This window comes from Pseudorca crassidens, chromosome 4 (assembly GCF_039906515.1).
Source record: "Pseudorca crassidens isolate mPseCra1 chromosome 4, mPseCra1.hap1, whole genome shotgun sequence".
In the NCBI taxonomy this organism is placed as follows: domain Eukaryota; kingdom Metazoa; phylum Chordata; class Mammalia; order Artiodactyla; family Delphinidae; genus Pseudorca; species Pseudorca crassidens.
In genome coordinates this window covers 107,574,320-107,587,622 of record NC_090299.1, presented here as the reverse complement: position 1 = coordinate 107,587,622, position 13,303 = coordinate 107,574,320, and the positions used below count along the sequence as shown (strand labels likewise).

The following is a 13,303-nucleotide window of genomic DNA, read 5'->3' as shown; positions in this document are numbered from 1 at the left end:
TTAAGGGCCAGGCCCTGCTGTGTCTACAAATCAAGATCACATTTATTTTTGTGAAGGGAACAGCCGTGTTGTCTGTCTGGGCTACCAGCACACCTAATTATAGCAGCATCCACGTTGCTGGCGATAGCAGATATGGTCTCCTGCCCGGGAGATTATCTCGTGGCTGAACAGTTTTGAGCCAACTTAAACAAAACAGAACTGACTTACCTCATTCTTCAATCATCACTAATTAAAGACAACCTTCTGCTAGAGGCAGGAGGGGCTTTTGCTTTCTTTTGCCCTGGAATAGAGATTTCTCACAGATAGCTTCTATTAATGAATGTATAATGTGGATGCCACTTCCCAGGCGTTTAGAAAAAGCACAACTGAAATTGCCAAGATGGAACATGGAAGTCTGCACGTCAACAGGTAATTAGAAAACGGAGCTTCTGTGCCGTCTTCCTCCTCCTCCACCTCTCCTCTCTCCTTTGAATTCCTGACGCCTACGGAACGGGGCTGCTGGTGGCTACAGTTTACTGAGCACCTAAGTAGGAAGCGCATGATAATTACAACGAGGACAGCAGTTGGCCCTTCCATGGCCCTCACTTCAACCCCGGAACTGCGTGTTTACCTGTATCATAGTTTAATCCTCATAACAAGCCAGAGTTAGGTATTAGTATTCTAGTCCCATTTTACAAACAAGGAAAGTGAGCACAGAGTGATTAATGAACTTGCCCTGGAGTCCATATTCTTTTTTTTTTTTTTTGCGATACACGGGCCTCTCACTGTTGTGGCCTCTCCCGTTATGGAGCACAGGCTCCGGACGCGCAGGCTCAGCGGCCATGGCTCACAGGCCCAGCCACTCCGCAGCACGTGGGATCTTCCCGGACCGGGTCACGAACCCGCGTCCCCTGCATCAGCAGGCGGACTCTCAACCACTGCGCCACCAGGGAAGCCCTGGGCAGTTCATTTTTATAAATTGCATCCAAAAGCGGCTTAGGTTAGAGTGCCCTTTTTCTGGTGGTGAGGCTGCCCTTTCAAGCGGGTCTTCTTTTGCCTTTGCCGGGACATCGGCTGGGCCTGGGGTGATAGGGCGTGGTTGCAGGCCAGAAGCTAATGGTTGCCTCATGGGCTGTGATTTCAGTCACTTGCTGCTCCAGCCAAGTGAGCTAAAAAAACCACAGACAACATACCTCTGTCATGTTATTGTTCTCAGAAATGTGGGACAATAGGAATGGAGGAAATTTCCAGCCAAGGCAAAACTCAACCTTAGGTACACACACACACACACACACACACACACACACACACACGCATGCACAGTTGTCAATTGAGCCAAGTGTATTTTTGATGAATGATTAGTGGGGCTTTCCAAGAATCTGGCAAAATAACACTTGAAGGGGTTTTAGCACAGCCTTGAGATGCATGAGAGCTATTAACCTCCTTATGTTATCATTTTTCCAAAATAATTACCAGAGCAGCAGAAAGAGGTTTTCCTTAGGGGGTTTCTAAACAGGGGTCTGATCACTTTATCCATCCTTAAGTTTGTAGTGCCAAAGATAAATAACAATCTTATACTTACACCATGGGGGCCTTTCTACATTAAGAGGGAGGAATTACATTACACAGGAGAGAAACAACGACTAGTTCAATTTAATCATTCACTGAATTTATCTAGTGTTGAGAATGCTTGGAGAAAAAATAGAACTTTTTTAATTTTTTAAATTTAAATTAAAAAAATTTTTTAATTTAAAATTTTTAAAATTTTAGAATTAAATTTTATTTAATTTTTTTAAATTTAAAAATGTTTTAAATTTTTAAGTAAAATGTTATACAATTTTAATCAGCACTCATTAGAACCAATTTTAATGGCATGCTAACAAAATTGTCCAAACCCAGTAAGTTCTGAGATGGCAGAACTGTGTCTCATGACTGATGTGACCCCATTGCTTAGAAGAGTTCCTGGCACATGGCTAGTGCTCAGTAACTATCTATTGATCAGCTGTCCCACTGGCGTTCCTTCCAGCTGACCACTTTGATGATGATGATGATGATGGCAGTGCTATGTACTTGGGAAGCAGGATCCATTAATCCTTCCAACGATGCTACCAAGTAGTTAAAATTACGGTCCTCATCTTACAGAGGAGGGAAGTGAGGGATAGTGAAGCTCTGTTCCATGCCCAGGTGATGGTAGAACCTGCTAGAAAGTGGTAGGGCTGAGATTGGAACTGAGATCTCCCTGCTCCTGGAGTCTGAGTTCTTAGTCACTGTTCTAGTCTGCCTGTCTATCATCAGTGGTAGGCTTCAGGTGGTGAAGTTGAGTTCTTGCCTGGAGTCAAGAAGAAGAGTCCTGAGGTTATTTTAACATCATTTCTGGCAAGTGTGTGGCGAGAGGGAAGTGTTTCTATTTTGTTCCATACTCTGTGGAGGCATTTTCGGTGACACAGCCCTTTGGAACTCACCACTGGTGATTCCAGAATGTCTCTAAAATTTCTCTGTAAGTTCCTTTCTTTGAGCCCCACCCAGAATCTCCCAGACACAAAGAGAAACTCTGTTACAAAGTGGGAATGAGGTACTCAGACTAGTTCATAAAAGCCAATTTAACTAATAATTAAAATACAGTGTATCTACCGTGATAAACTAGTAATTAAGCCAGATGGAAAAGGGTAGCATTCAGTAAGCTATAATTCATAAAACTGTTTGATGCTCAAGGAAATATAGACTTAATGAAGGGAAAGATTGTTTTTTTAATTTGAAGACCACTGGATCCTTTCATAAAGGCTTTTAGACACAGGTAATGCTAGCACTTTAATTCCGATTTCTCTTTGAAACCTGGCTTTCCTGTTCTTTGTACCTTAGATAGGGGTGATATTACAAGGCACTCTCATACTTGACACCAGTCATTAGATTGATTTTGTTCATGTGTAGAACAAAAGATGGAGGGAGATAAAAGGGAAGGGGGAGGGGAGGGTTCCCCACTGGGCGCTGGTCTGGGCTGGGGTGACCGGAGGAGATGAGAGGGGGCAGCAGAGGGGATGTGTGTGTAGAGATGAGAAACTAAATACGTGAGCTCCACGTGGGGAACCAGGACACGCCTCTTGAAGGAGAAGCACAGCTGTGATGAGAAAAGGTCAAGAGTGTGCATGTGTGCACAACTGTGCCTGTGTGATTGTGTGTTCTTACGTTCAGTTGTGCATTTATTCCATTTATCGAGCATCTTCTTTAGGCCAGCCCTGTGCTCACAAATAAAGTCTGGGTCCTCAGGCAGTTTACATTTTTGTGGGGAAAAGAGACAAAAGACAAGCAAACAAGCATATAAAAAAAACCAAATAAAATCACGTACAGTGAAAACAGCCAGGATGAAACTAATTGAGGCACTAGGAGAATAAATAACAAAGGCACCAAACTGGAAGGGAAGTCTCCTGGAGAATGTGACTCGAAAGCCATGTACGAGGAAGAACTAGAAGAAGAACATTTCAGGGAGAGGGATCAACAAGAACCAAGGGCCTGGAGAGACACAGTACCTGGTGTGTTCTAAGAGCTGGATGGAAAGCCAGTGTGACTGCAGCTCAGTGGTTAACAGGGAGAGAAATGTGTGATGAGCAAGAAGACGTGGCAGGGTGGGTCCATGAAGGAACTCACGCCAAGCTGGAGGGTCAGTTTAATTCTAAGGGCAGGGGGAAAGCCACTGGGGGCGTTTGAGGGAGGGAGTGACAGGTCGAAGGAGCTTCCACAAAGATGGGCTTGGCTGTTGGGAGGAGAACGCATTGGGGGGTCAGGGACCAGTTGTACTCATCACGGTGGCATGCGTCCTCCTGTCCCTGTTATAGGCACTGGGCAGACTGGGGAACCAGACAGCCACTTGCCTTTTGGCATTTTACAGCTGGAAGGACACTCAGTGTGAGTAACGTGGTTTTTGAGAGTTTTGATTTTACAGACGGTAGATGACAGAAGTGGAGGACTCACAGGGTACTGCAACTTTCTCTTTGGCTAAAGAAAGTAAAAACTCAACTACCATCTGTGATCACATTCTTTTCGTAAGAGAAAGGATATTTTAAAACCCAAATTATAAGGATATAATCTTGGGGGGAAAAGACCCAATTTTGTAGAAAACACTACGCTTTCCTTGTAGTTTCAACATTTTGCTCTAGAAGCGGTGAGAACCTCCTTCCAGGCTGGGCACACACTCCCACATCAGTGTTCAGAACATCAGTGCTTTGGAACCATTGAGCCTGCCTATCTCGCCCATTTCACAGGTGAGACAAAGTGAGGTTCAGGAGGCATGTGGCTTTCTCAGGGTGATGATGTGAGTTAAGGGCAGAGGGCCAAGGCCCCAGTCCCCTCACTCCAGGTTCATTCTCCTTCCATTACATCATCACGCTGTATAGTCCGGATGATTTCTTCTGCTTTGCCAACTTTCAGATACTGCCCCATCTATTCCTGTCCAGGGTGCAGTATGCTGGCCATTTTCACTTCCCTGCCAAGATTTCTGAGAGCTGAGATACTTATGAAGAAACCAGAACTCAGCAAAACAGCTCACAGCCCAGAGCCTGATAAAAAGGAATTCCACTCTTTATAAAGAAGAGGAGGGTGGTGTCTTACCTGATCTTTAGATAGGCTGCAACTCCGAACACCAGCAACACCACAGCAATGACTGTCACCGTAATGGCGGCGATGCTGCCTGGGAAGGAGAAGAGGCACAGAAAGAAGATGAAGGAAGGGTGTTCATTCCAGATCATTCTGCAATGCGAAACCCAGGAGCTTAATCCTGTTATCAAAATGCTTCTCAGGCTAGGCTAAGTTCGGTAAATGGCCAATATTTATGAAGACCTTTTGGCTGGCCTTGAGTTCAGAAAACAGTTCACAGTAATATTTGATCATTTTTTAAAGAATGCCACCGATCTGTTGCTGCTGCTGCTGCCGTCTGCAGGGGTAGTGGATTTAAAATCTCCTGAAGTACTATCTTCTTCTTTCATGTGCTTTAGCTTGTCTTTCTAGCATTTGCAAAATATTGGAAGACCTAGGATGCTTAGTCAAGGGTCATGACAAAATAATGCTGTTGATTTTTTGATAAAACAGAACCACAGCGCTATGTCAGTAGTGTCCACTTCAAAAGGGTCACCTTGGTAGGAGATGCACTAATTTTAATGATGCCATCAAATCAAAGCATTTTAAAAGAACACCTCTTTGGGCCATGTGTCCAGTTTTCAGCCCTGAAAGGTGAATCTGATTTTGTAGAGGATAAAGTCAAGTTTGGTGTATAAAATAAGGTCAAGTCTGGTAGGTAACGCTATGTTTTGTTTGTAGAAATAACCAGGTACAATTATAAAGTAACATGAAGGTTTTATTGTGTAGTTTAAAATCTGTTTCCAAAGGCAACTATTAATGGGCAGTTAAAAAACAAAAACCAAAAAACCCTTTGAGCACATAGCCTTGTAAGAATAACCATACTGCTTCCAGAGATTACTACTTTGGGGCACAATGCTCCTTTTGTGTGAGTTGGTGGCTAATAATGTATATATTTCAGTTTTATTTCACCCCAGAAATACCAAGAATCAATTGGGCTTTTGTCTCCTCATTGTTAAAGTGACTTTTTGGCATTAAAGTTGGTACTAGGGATCCCATTTACTCGTTCAGGCCACTGAGAAATTATTTTTTACTTCAACAAATGAATGGGACTCTTAAACACATTGGAAAGAGCATCAGATCTGGAGTCTGAATATGCGGATTCAAGTGTGCTTCTATCATTAGCTGTCTGACTATGGGCTAATTACTTAACCCTGTGGACCCATCCACCACTCACCTGCTGTGACAGAGAAAAGAAGAGCTGTTCTACCTGCCCACATAATTTGAAGAAAATTAAATGAGGTGCCCTGTGCACCAAGCTAAAGTCCTATCCGGATATACCTTCCTGGACCAGTGCCCATCTTTCATGAACTACATCGCAAAGGTGATGGATCTGTCCCACGTTTTTGGAGATTTACTATTTGTGGATGATTCTGCCACTTCTCCTTCTATTTTTTCCCCCCTGTCTTATGAATGGCTTTTGTATATTGTTCTTCTCATTAGCCCTTCCACCAAAGGAATTAGAGCAGAGCTAAGAAGCAAATGAGTCTATTCATTAACTCTTTGGTAACTCCCGCAAAGGTTTGGGTGAAAGAAGGCCACAGGAGACATGCATGCCCCAGCTGGTTGTAATTTCTAAAAGGCCAAGGAGGTACTGCTAACATTGAGACTAAGACCAGAACTTGATGTGTCTACACAGACCGACCATAATGTACCATTTTAGAGCTTCCACACTTCTGGACACTCACAGGCCCATCTCTTTGCTCCTAGAGTCCTTTAGGGCCAGACTGGTATAATTATCAGTACCGTTCTCTTTCCTTTTTACTACTGTCAAGGTAGAATTATGGCACCGAACACTCAAATATGAAGACTGGATCAAGTAGAGAAAGTTTGAGGTCAGTCCCCTTATGGATAACCTCTACTCTGCACTCAGCTTCTCAGCCTCCAAACTGCGCTGAAATTAGAACAATTCAAAGTTCACTGAAGCCTCTTAACAGCTCTTTTAAGAGCTTGTGAAATGAGGATTATTACTGCAAGGTAAGGTGATGGGGGTATTTCAAGATTCAAAAAGGTACACTGATTGCAATTAGGAGCTTTGAAAACTGACCTTTAAATTTAATTTCCTCCTTTCAAAAAAATGGGAGGAGAGAAAGAATATAGTTGATTTCTCTATAAGACCCTTCCTTCTTGCCCCAGGATACATTTAATTTAGGAAATCATAGGTTTGTCCTTCAAAGTTTCTTCCCTAACTCTAGGCAGTTGGATCTCCTCCAACTCTGCGATTTACTGGATATATTTAAACACCACCTCTACTGAAGATAAAACAGGCAGTTCCCCAACTCAAGTGCTGTTTTTTTTTTTTTTTTTTTTGAAACAGAAAGTAGTAGAATGACCGGCTTCCTCTCCATGTGACTGATGGCTGTCTGTCTCTGGGTGTAGACCAGTCTTCAAACAGGGCTCTTCAAGGCCACCCTTCTTGTTCACAAAGGACAGCCAGGCAACAAGAGATGGAATTAGCAGGTGATTCCCCCCGTGGGCCCTTGAGGGCAGCTGAGCGAACGGGCGTTTCTGAGGGTTCATATTGCCCCAAAGGAGGCCAAAACGTGTGAGGTGAAATAGATGGTACTTAAATATTCGGGCCACCTCCTTAACGATTCTGCCACCCACCAGCTCTTCTCAGAGGGTGCCACCATGGGGGCAAGGGTCTTCTGGAACTAGAAGGGCTTCATCAGGCCCCCAGCCTGGGAGGGCTTGTGTCCTAAGCTCGCTTTCACCTCCAGGGCAGCTGCAGCTGCCCCCCTCCGAAGCAGCCGGGAAGTTCATGCTGGGAAGTTCCACGCCTCAGGGCATCGCGGTTTGAGCATCTGAGGGGTTTGCTGAGCTGACAGTAGCCGAGGGTAGCAGGACTTTATGCGGGAACCCAAAAGGCCTGATTTCCTCCTTGTGAAAACAAATGCCATTTCCCCCGGAGTTCTGTTTAAAGTAAACTGGATACTTCATGACCTTTTTTTTCCCCTTAGATTCCATATATATGTGTTAGCATACAGTATTTGTTTTTCTCTGGGATAAGGAGGGTGGGAGGGAGGGAGACGCAAGAGGGAAGAGATATGGGAACATATGTATATGTTCACTTTGTTATAAAGCAGAAACACACCATTGTAAAGCAATTATACTCCGATAAAGATGTTAAAAAGAAAAAAAAAAATACAACAGGGTATTGCTTTTATCTGTATTTTCATTAGCATTCAGTCAACTCAAAAAATGTATTAATTAATGACTGCATTTTGTGTCAGTCATAGGATGGGTTATTACTATAATAGCAGAAATTAAAATACCATTTATAAGGAAAAAAAATAAAGTAAACTGGAATTCCCCTTCTCGTACTTCGTCTTTCAAGGCAGGGCAGGGAGAGGAAAGATGAGGAAGGTGTGGCTACGGCAGGGAAGCGCTACCCTATGAGGAAGGTGTGTACACTGGGTGGGCAGTGCCCTGGGGATGGGGGATGGGGAGGTGGCTGGCATTTCTGTCTTCCTCATCTTCCCTGTTGGCACGTGTGAGTTTCGGACTGGGTGTGATTCACGCTGTGAAGCCCTGGAACCAGAAGAAATTAAGAGAGAACCGGAGGAAATGTATGTATTTTCTAAGCCGAGATGCCAGAATATTCCACCGTGCCAACACGTTCTGCCTGGCCAGAGGGCTGTTGAAGAGCCACGAGCCGAAGCCTCCTTGAAGTCTGGGTCCCTCTGACGGCGTTTCTCAGGGGGCCATATCCCCACTTTCATAACAACTCAGAACAAAAATACAGCACAGGCTAGAGAATGATCTGTTCTACACTTGTGGGTGGTTACTTCCGTCTGGCGCTGGGCCAAGAACTTTACAGCTCCCAGCTCACTGAATTCTCTTTATGAGATGAAGAGAAGGATTCCCATTATATGGACGAGCAAGTTAAGGCTCAGAGAGATTGAAGAACTTGATTCCGGTTTTATAAGCTGCTAAATGATGAAGCTGTCATTTGAACCCAGGACTATATCCTAGGTTTTGCATGTTTAATCATTAATATACTGGTGACATCCCTGGCCCTTTTCTCAGCTTGGCCAGCTCCTACACTTTCTTTATGACAACTAAAGATCAACCCTTCTGGGAAGCTTTCCTGACACCCCCAGGCAAGCTGTAGTGCTGTTGTGTGTTCTCAGCTCTTTGTGTCTGCTTCTCTTAAACACTCTGTGTTGTATTTTTTTTTTTTTTTTTTTTGCGATACACGGGCCTCTCACCGTTGTGGCCCCTCCCGTTGCGGAGCACAGGCTCCGGACGCGCAGGCTCAGCGGCCATGGCTCACGGGCCCAGCCGCTCCGTGGCATGTGGGATCTTCCCGGACCGGGGCACGAACCCGCGTCCCCTGCACCGGCAGGCGGACTCTCAACCACTGCACCACCAGGGAAGCCCTCTGTGTTGTATTTTTGAGCTTCCCCAGACAGATTCTAATCATATTCATCTTGCATCTCATCCCCCTTCTCCCTGAACTGTCCGCACTGGGCAGAGTCTCTAGCCCATAGTGGGTATTTAAATTATTTTTTTTAAATGTTGAATGATTAAATGTAATACTCGCAAAAAAAATAAAAAAGATAACTGGCAGTTTCTGAGACCAGTCACTGTGCTAAGAAGGTCCCCAAGCAGCAGCCTCTCCACCTGTCCATCGTGGAACCCCTGCTCCAGGTCCTACCTCGGCATCTACTCCTATGACTCTACAGCTACGGTCCAACCGCCCCAGTGTGTGCTTGCGAGTCCCCATGGACGACTGAGCTGGAGGAGAGTTATTTTAGGACTCTCTGTCTGAATAAAGTCAGAAAATATCCTTGACATAACCAGAACAAAATCCCAGAAGCCCACGCTTCTGGTTGGACCTGGTCAGACTACCCGAGGGAGAGGGTTTCCCTGGAGGGCATCACTTGCCCTGCTTCGACTCTGTTCTGTGCCCGTGCAGTCCTGGAACAAACTATGACATCATTTACAGGCTCTCTCCGCCGCCCCCAACACCTGCCTCTCTTTACTACGCTTCGGCTAGTCCTTCGCAGACACAGGACGTCCTCCACACTAGAAGGGACTCTGCTTCTGTCCAGACTACCTCCCCGTCACTTGTCCTAAAGGTGTCCTCCTGTCTTCCTGGGCTTAGCAATGTTCCCAAACCTCAAATGTTCCCCTGGGGACTCTTCTCATTGAGGGATTTCCCCCTCCCCATTTTAAACATGAAAGAAACGTTTCATCTGACCTCTTTGGCAGGATACTTGCCAATCATATCCAAAAATAAGAATATTAGGATGCGATAGGATGAACCCGAACAACCTCTGAAAGAAAGAGCTTTCCTAGGTTCTTTAAAAAAGTTGTTATCGCTCTGAGAGAGCCGAGGACAGGGGAAGTGAGGGTGGGGTGTTCTCAGTATGATAAAAGAAGGTGAGTGTCTTGCTGCTATCTGTGGATGACTTCCGAACTACATCTCATTGGGAATTCATCAGTCAGGCTTGTTTAGAATGCACGTGTAAATGCTTTGACCAAGTTCCAGGGTATGCGTGTGTGTGTGTCTGATCTATTTTGAGAAGTCTTTAACAAAACCTCTGGACTGTTTTTCAATGTTCTTACTCTTTCCTTTCCTCTTTCCCGTCTAGAGAATAGGTAAGAAACGGAAAATAGGAGCAGGTGGCCACTTCAGAGAGCATGGTGGCTTCTTCAGTCAAGGTCACCAAGAGGAAAGGAACATTCTGTCTCAGAGGAATTCTTCCTCTTTGAACGCATGTGTCTGCGGGACTTCCCTGGTGGCGCAGTGGTTGAGAGTCCACCTGCTGATGCACGGGACACAGGTTCGTGCCCCGGTCTGGGAAGATCCCACATGCCGTGGAGCAGCTGGGCCCGTGAGCCATGGCCGCTGAGCCTGCGCGTCCGGAGCCTGTGCTCCACAACGGGAGAGGCCACAACAGTGAGAGGCCCGTGTACTGCAAAAAAAAAAAAAAAAAAAAAAAAAAGCCAGAGTAGGGAAGAGGTGGGAATGAAGATGTTCTCTAGAGGATGGGCTGAACTTGGACAGAGAGCAATGAAATTTTTAGGCAAGAACCAGCTAGATGGAGGTACATATATACAATGGAATATTACTCAGCCATAAAAAAGAATGAAATTGGGCCATTTGTAGAGACCTGGATGGACCTAGAGACTGTCATACAGAGTGAAGTAAGTCAGAAAGAGAAAAACAAATACCATATCCTAACACATGTATATGGAATCTAAAAAAAAAAAAAAAAAAAAAGGTTATGAAGAACCTAGGGACAGGGCAGGAATAATAAAGACACAGATGTAGAGAATGGACTTGAGGACATGGGTTGGGGGGAAGGGTAAGCTGGGACAAAGTGAGAGAGTGACATGGATATATATATATACTACCAAACGTAAAATAGATAGCTAGTGGGAAGCAGCTGCACAGCACAGGGAGATCAGCTGGGTGCTTTGTGACCACCTAGAGGGGTGAGATAGGGAGGGTGGGAGGGAGACGCAAGAGGGAGGGGATATGGGGATATATGTATATGTATAGCTGATTCACTTTGTTATACTGGAAAAACTAACACACATTGTAAAGCAATTATACTCCAGTAAAGGTGTTAAAAGAAATTAAAGAATAAAGGACATTAAAAAGAAAAAAAAAATAAAATAACTGAGTCTTCTGAAAGTGTAGCTATTTGTTAAATTGAACTTTATAAGTAGTTATGATGCAAAATTAAAACTCCTTTATAAGGCATACAGCTTGCATGCAAATATGATACAGAACTGTTTTTTTTGCTTGTTTGTTTGTTTGTTTGTTTTTTTGCGGTACGCGGGCCTCTCACTGCTGTGGCCTCTCCCGTTGTGGAGCACAGGCTCCGGACGCACAGGCTCAGCGGCCATGGCTCACGGGCGCAGCCGCTCCGCGGCATGTGGGATCTTCCCGGACCGGGACACGAACCCGCGTCCCCTGCATCGGCAGGCGGACTCTCGACCACTGCGCCACCAGGGAAGCCCAATACAGAACTGTTTTTAATGAGCACAATCTAAGTTTGTCTCCGTGTTAGTCCTTCTCTCTGCTGCCCCATCCCCTCAAATCTTTAAATCATTGAAGTACTGCTTAATCATTTCTTCACACAGTGGCAGAGGTAAACTTTATTAAAATTAGTCAAATATGACCACAATTGAAATCTTTTACTTCATGTTTATACTATTTCTTAAAAGCTAGTTAGTTTGCAGGATTGGTCAGTGGGCAGACTTGGGATTCAAACTTCGGGCAGGATCTCTGATATCTATATTTTTCCACTTCCTGTCATCAGAAGCCCTGGTTTGGGGACTGGCTTTGCTTTTATCTAAAAGTATTTTACCTACTTGGGTAGCATATAGTTAAAAATGTATATTAGAAACACAAATCTCTGTTGAGATAATAAAAGATTTGCATTCACCCAAGCAAGTGTGTGTTTCTTTTTTCTTCATTTCTCTCTCCTGCAGGCGCATCATCTGTACTTGAAGGATGCAGGGAGCACAGGTTTGTAATCCATGCCAAACGGGGCACACGAGTCGGCACAGTTCCCGGTTACCATGGTTTTAAAATTTCCTTACTTCACTTACAATCACAATCTTTCCCAACACAAATGAAGCCTCGTTCCCACCTGGAATTTTTTATAACTACCTGTTTAGGTCGCACAACCCCAGCTCTCCTTTGACACCTGTAATGTAAACTAGGCTGGGTTTCTAAGAATAGCAAACAGTGCCCCTCATCCCCTTTCCCTATAGCATCCTGACAAGCTGATGGCCACACAGCAGCTTCCCATCAACGTCACGTCAGGGAGCATTCCTCTCATTCAGTGCTCTCCAGACCAAAAGGAGCCCACGGGGAGTAAGAATTCTTCCCGAAACAGGGGTGACCCCTACATCTGTATGCTATTAACAGACTCTCCTTAAAGACTGAATTCAGTCTTGGTTTAACAACATTTCTCAGGGGACAGCTCTAGTATTGTGCCAAGAACAGTAATAAAAGCATTAAGAAAAACAATCGTGGTCATAAAAGTCTCAGCAGCCTTCCTTTACTGCAGTTCCCTGTGCCAGGCACTGAGCGAGGCAGAGCGGGGTAGGTATGTCCACTTAGGAGTTTAGCAGAAGCAGTTAACAAACATCTATTCAACTGGTTAGTATGCAGAAATGGGATTCAACCTCTGAGGCTGGATTCCCCAAACTTATGCTTCTCTACTTTCTGTGACGGGAAGACCTGGCGTGAAGACTGGCTTTATACATGCACTAGCTGAACAGTCTTGGGCAAGTCGCTTTGCTCCTTTGCGCCTCTATGGCCTCATCTGTGCCCCTATTTCTACCTGTAAAGTGAGAATTCGTTCATTCACACAACTGATGTTTATTGTTTACTACGTGCCCAACTTTGATGTATCGCTTGCTTCCTCTCAGAGTGCTTTTACTAATTAAACAGTGTATTTAAAATGCTTTGTCCATCATGAAGTGCATTACAAAGGTCTCGGTCTCTGGGCATCTCTTGTCCGTAAAAACTCTGAAGCCGGGAAGAAACTTGAATCCAGAAAAGATCGGAGTCAACCCTAGTATTCGAAATGACTGCGGATCTCAAGCTCAAGTTTTGCTTCCAGCCTGATCATGACCAATGGAATAATGTAATTTTACTGTTGAAAGGAAATTAAGAAGGTTCATTGCCTCTAACCCCTTCATTTTACAGATGATAACATAGAAATTA

At 44.6% G+C, this 13,303-nt stretch overlaps 1 protein-coding gene and 1 long non-coding RNA gene across 2 annotated transcripts in view; one reads left to right on the top strand and one right to left on the bottom strand.

Annotated features, from left to right (window-relative positions):
- The window catches only part of PARM1 (prostate androgen-regulated mucin-like protein 1), a 98,226-nt gene that overhangs the window by 10,864 nt on the left and 74,059 nt on the right, over nucleotides 1–13,303 (bottom strand). Inside the window, exon 3 of the mRNA XM_067736273.1 lies at nucleotides 4,582–4,660. Coding sequence (XP_067592374.1) covers nucleotides 4,582–4,660 — 79 coding nt within the window. The remainder of the gene's footprint in view (nucleotides 1–4,581; nucleotides 4,661–13,303) is intronic.
- On the top strand, nucleotides 2,445–7,613 carry LOC137223813 (uncharacterized). The gene is made up of 3 exons (XR_010943076.1): nucleotides 2,445–2,773; nucleotides 6,923–7,065; nucleotides 7,326–7,613. It is a non-coding gene; the product is annotated as an uncharacterized lncRNA (long non-coding RNA).